General features: G+C 35.4%; 1 protein-coding gene across 1 annotated transcript; it reads right to left on the reverse strand.

The window, feature by feature from the left end:
• Positions 1–2,512: 2,512 nt before the first annotated feature.
• Positions 2,513–4,930, reverse strand: LOC116411605. The gene is made up of 6 exons (XM_031904189.1): positions 4,547–4,930; positions 4,028–4,091; positions 3,754–3,828; positions 3,522–3,644; positions 3,299–3,424; positions 2,513–3,214 (listed from the first exon to the last, which is right to left on the reverse strand). Exons 2-6 carry the CDS (start codon positions 4,089–4,091, stop codon positions 2,538–2,540), a joined length of 1,065 nt encoding a protein of 354 aa, XP_031760049.1. The 5' UTR covers positions 4,547–4,930; the 3' UTR covers positions 2,513–2,537.
• Positions 4,931–6,026: the final 1,096 nt, after the last annotated feature.

Raw genomic sequence — 6,026 nt, forward strand, 5'->3', positions numbered from 1 at the left:
TTAACCAAAAATGTGTAGTATAATTGTCCGTATGTTGAATTTGTTACATCATTGGAGTCAGCCTCATTGTAGCAAACAGGACAACCATGATAAAAACAGCCCTGAAATTCAAAAGCAACGTGCTTACCATCAACAAAAGCATAGCCGTCCAAAAAGTACCTTCCAACCCTCCTTTCACCACCCCTTAATGCATGCTGTATAGGAATATTTTCTGTATGTGCTACATACAAAAGCCACTGGATAGCCGGTGTAGAAAAACGTTTTTGTGTCTTGTGGTAATTGTCTCCTGGTACAATGGCTATAGTGTTTAATGGTATGAATTTAAATCTGTACATAGCCATGCAGACAGACGCCAGTGTAACAAGTTGAAAAGGATCAATAGATCTACGGACTACAACACGCCTCTTTTTACGCTTACAGTAATATGTACGTTTCTTTTTTGTCATTGCCATGATCCTGTCTCTGTAACACTCACAGGCCTTTCTTAAAACCTCCACATCCTGTTTGCAATATGCTTTTAGTTCTTTCTGAAAATTAAATGTGTCATCTTTGTGTTCTGTGTACCATGTCATGAATTCATTTTTCTCACCAGGCATCATGTAATCTGTACCATAAAATTTGATGCTTGGCATGGGCCCAATATAGTTTTGATTTTGCTCTGTGTTAAAAAAATGTGGAAAATAACCTTTGGACCCTGAAAAGCCCATAGCTTCTGGTAATTTACTGAGCTTCATGGGCAGGAAGTTTAAAGAGTCTATGAACCGCATTTTCAAATCAGGTAGTGTTACGCACAACAGTTTACCCCCTTGATTTATTATTTGTATTTGGAGTTTTTCCCTGATCAGTTCTTGAACAATAAAATACGAATCGTACCTCCCTGCATTGTGTGCAATGAATGTGTAATGGTCAAATACGCCACTAGTAAAAAACTGGACAAATTTTTGCACACAGTCGTTACCTTCAAACTCCCAAGCGGGGGAACCGTGCAAGTTTGCGGCATAGATGTAATTTGGAATGTGTGTGCCTGTCTCCTGCATGCATTCAAAATCATAGATAATGTATTTTTCACACCTTTTTTGTGCTTTGCACTTTTGCATGTAACAAATGTGTGTGTCAAATTTCCCAACACGCACACCACACACACTGCAGCGCAGCCCACCACATTTATGCTCATCCCCATTACACACATATCGGTAGCAGGAGTCACAAAACGTTTTAAGTCTACAAATGCTCTCGTCATCAAGAGCCAGCTGTCTATGCAATTCCAAACAGTCTTTTGAACGACAAAACACACGACAGTTAAAACACCTAGGCTGAATACCTATTTCATCCCTACAATCCATTCTATGACATGCTTTACAAAACTGCTGACAGCCATGATTATTCTTGTGGTGATACACAGAATTGCATCTCTCACAAAAGTATGACTCACCAATAAAACTTTTCACATTTTTAATACCATAATAATGGTTTTCATGGTGTAAAACAAATAAAATCTTTTCTCTGGATGCCGCCCCTGTATGATAAAACTGCCAGCGCCCCTGACTGAAATACAGAATTTTAATGTTAACGTTTAAGTAATTTTCAAACTCCGCAATGTCATTAAAAGACACTAGCTGATCCTCTGGTATGTCTAGAACCCTGTGTAACTGTTTGGCACGTTCTAGTAAAACGGCATCACCGACATCATCATTATCCATCAAGGCGTATAGACTGGCTGCCAGACACAGATTTGTAGTATAATTGTTAAAATCATACAACCATTGCTTTTTACCACTGATAATTTTGCTGTAAGGGATTGCACGCAACCGTTTTTTCACACCACCGCGCCTATTCCTGATCACAACTACCACAAGTTTTAGAGAATTGCCAGCAAGACATTCTGCATTACTCTGTAAAGCATTCGCAATGCAATTCAAAAAAGTGTCAGCATTAAAAGCTTCACTAGACTGTTTTGTGGAATATACAGGGTCAAAAGCATTCCCACCCTCAAGACGCAACTGTACAAAATCTCCTGGTGCTATGTCTGGTAAGGTTCTGTTCAGTAAATTTTGAATACTGGAATGCACAGCATTAACAGCATCCACAAATGAGTGTATTCTGTCTAAGTTTATAAATCTAAAATGGTCAATATACATAACACCGTTAAAGTTGGCTAGGTCTCTCTGTTGATGGTAAATAGCATCTAAATATACACCAGTATTTTGATCATGATCAGCATTAACAGCTTCCAAACACAGTCTTTGGTCACTGTCCTGTACATTACTGCGCCCACTATTCTGTTGCGTGGCCTGTATTTGTAACCTATCAGATTTGTGTGGTGTGTCATGTGTTTTGAGGACCCCTGATTGAATGGGTAAAGAAGTCGATGTTGTAGCATGCAGATTTGCATTGTTACAACAAAGACGTCTATGTGCCCTAGCCTTCAAAGAAGCCCTGGCACTTATTAACATTTTAACAGCCCGATTGATAGTTTTAGTTCTGTTCACAGACAGTTTGGGAAATTTTTCTAACCTACCACCACCAACCATTTTTAGTCATGCTGTTTCACCTATTTCTTTTTCAAAAGCCTTAAGAACCTTACTTAATTTTGTGTACTTTTCAGAAACAGCTATTATCTCTGCACCCTTAGACTCTTCAGGCGCCGTACTACCTAATGCCATGGCCTGTCTGTTAAGGTGCCCTAAAAAATTAACCATGTTAAGCCATCTGTGGTTTAGACTCCCCATATGACTCAATGCACTCTGTACTTTTTTACTCCAAGTTCTAAGACCTGTAAAATGTAAAATGTGAGTATACAGGCCTTCTGCTGGTAACGCAACATCTAAACTGTTTTCTGTTTGTGTTTCTGCGACGCGTTTTTGTTTAGCAGGTGGGGTATTTTCATATGTGAGTTGCCTCTTCACATTACTTACACCCCTACCAGCTAAAGGTGTGCTCTGTATAACAGACTGCTTTGGAACATACCTGATAACATTACTTGGTATTATACATGCTGACTCACCACCCTTGACAGCTTGTGATGTAGATTCATCAAGATTAGAAACTGGAGACAATGGCAAGGTCCTTATTGATCCATTAAAATCATTTTTTAGTAATGGCTTTGATTTAACGACTTCTGTTTTGTGGAGTCCAGGAACAACAGGATTTGTGATGTTTTTGGTTGCTCTTCTTTCTTTTGTATCAGATATCTGGCCTGTTTTACTTCTCTTAGCTGTAAAGAGACAAGAAAAAATAGAATTAAAAAAATGTAAATACTATTTAAAAGAAGATTAGTTTGCTATAGTTCTGTACTTACATGTTTTAGTTGTTCTATTGTGTATTTCAGCTTGGGTTACTTTACGTGGGGCTGAAGGCATCAAAACACGCTCTACAGGGGGAATATTCTCCTTTTCTGATGCGTTATTTGCCTTGATTTTTTTACCTGAAGAGACAAAATCATAAACTAATTAGGTACCCTGGTGAAAAAACAAAACAAAACAAAAACAAAGCAACAACATGTCTTATTAATGTACACTCACGAAATGTTTTCCCCCTTTTTTCAGTCTGTGATGGTTTTTTGTGTGTTGCACGGCTCTCAACATTATGCGCAATGATCTCAATGTCGGGCTCTTTTAGAGTTGCACAGTCAAGAATGTTTAGGTCTAAAATAAAAATATAGTTTTCTAAGCGCCGTGGTTATGATATCATACGTTATATTTGAGCCCTATACTAATAACTGTGATTAATGTACAAACAATACAGTACGCTTACCTCTAGCTGTTAGTCCTAAAATATCTTCTGTTTGTGAATAGGGCAATGGTGGTAATACAACATCCATAACAGCCGCTATAACAAAAATGAAATAATAAATAAAAAAAAAAGATAGCAAGTTTACTAATTAAACAATGATTACTGTATCAAACATACAGTAAAGACAGGTAGATAGATAGATAGATAGATAGATGATAGATAGATAGATAGATAGATAGACACATAGATAGATGATAGATAGATAGCTACATAGAAAGATAAAGTAAAAACATACCTAACTGAGAATCTGTAATGTCCCCAAAGTTGTTAAACATGCTATTAGCGCTGTGTTGAGACATCTAGAAATACAACACAATACAAATAATGTAATGTAATATTGAAGCTATACTAACATTATTTACATCAATTTAACAGACTTATAAATCTACGCTGGGACGTTATCCTTATAATATATACTAAAATAAGCGTCTGAAAAAACAGTCTAAATTTTAGGAAACCATCAGCCCTCTATGTGTGAACAACAGGCTGTTTACAAAGTATACTAAAATGATGTGCATAAACAGAACATAAAAGTATAACATTTTAATAAGCTTTAGTTGCACAAAATATAGAACAAAAGCCATCAAATAACTAAATAATAATTAATTTTAAGAAATAAATGCGATTAAAATGTTCTGTATATAACAATTACAAAAATATATATAGCAATTAATAAGGTATAACTAAAAAAAAATATATATATATATATAAATCTACAAGTATAAAAATATGAAAGATATAAAATAATACATACCTTGTTTTTTTATCGTCAGAAAAATGTTTCTGTGAATAAAACTTTTGTATTGTCCAGGTCTCATGGTACGCTGTATTTATGGCCATCCTGTATTACCGCCCATAGATGCCTTGTTTTTGCGATTGGCTAGGCCTAAATTACGCCCCAAAACTATCTGCACTGCTATTGGGTCTGCTTAAATTATAAGTTTTAGATATTACCATATTTAACACTCCCCCTCAACTTATAATTAATTAGACTAGATACCATTTAAACATATGTTGCTAATTTGTATATGCTTTTGTCCCTGATCATGTTCCTGTGGTCAAGAGTCCCCAGACACAGAGTGTCCTGAGTGCTTAGATAATTGATATAGCATATGTGCTTTGTCTTTTGTTTCTGGCCAGTTCCTGAGGTCATATTTCCCAGACACATGTGGTACTTATTGCCAATATAATTGATATAGCATATGTGCTTTTGTCTTTTGTTTCTGGTCAGTTACTGATGGCCAAAGGGCATACATCTGTCATTAGTGATTATATATTTGAAACGGTCACACTTCCCTAATTTTACATTATGGGAAAACACCTTTGCATCTCAAACTAGCATGTATCACTTTTGCTTTAGAAAATACACACAAATGTTGTCCATTATTAAATAAGTTTATTGTATAGTTTAATAGTATCAGTTACAGATCATAGCTGTGTTTTCACAATACGGTATACATGTTTGATTGTTATGACAACACTGTCTAAGTCTAAATGTTAAATACAGCATACGTTTATTTACAAAATGTTTTACTATTCTATCATTTCTTTTAAAATCACTATTAAAGAATTTTAATACATTTTTATAAGACACACCACGGGCTATATGGTGTAACATGAATATACAGTAATGACCGCAGTATGAGCTAACAGTATCCTGTAGCTGTCTATTTTGGTATGTTATTCTTGTAGAATTTCTTTTTAAAAATTGTATAAAATCCTTAGGAAATACAACATTTTCTGGTGATAACCCATAGCTATCAAAAAATATAGAGTTCTTATTATCACATAAAATGATCAAGATCCAGTGACGGCCTCGTTTTTCTGAACTGTCTGTATTTACAATATATGCAGCAGGCTTCTGTTGGACCTTATGTCGCGGTAATAAATCACATGGAAACACACCCATAAACATTCTCTGGGCAATTGCATCTGATTTCATAATGTGGGTAATTTCCAAGTTATTCATTTTTAATTGTAGTCATACAATATTTCTCTTCTATTATTGATCTCAATAATGTTTGCATTTACAGAATATACAATCATATTAATGGTGTTTGGTGTAGGTTCTGCAAATCTTATTTCAGCTCTTAGATTGCCCGTCTTTACTAGAGAGAAATGTGCTCCGGGTTCTTGATCTGGTGATAAATCAAATCCAAATAAAGTAAAACCATTCATAAACTCTTCACGATCCACTGAAATCCCATTATCTGATTTTTGCTTGCCAGAAAGGT

Source organism: Xenopus tropicalis, chromosome 6, assembly GCF_000004195.4.
Source record: "Xenopus tropicalis strain Nigerian chromosome 6, UCB_Xtro_10.0, whole genome shotgun sequence".
Classification (NCBI taxonomy): Eukaryota; Metazoa; Chordata; class Amphibia; order Anura; family Pipidae; genus Xenopus; species Xenopus tropicalis.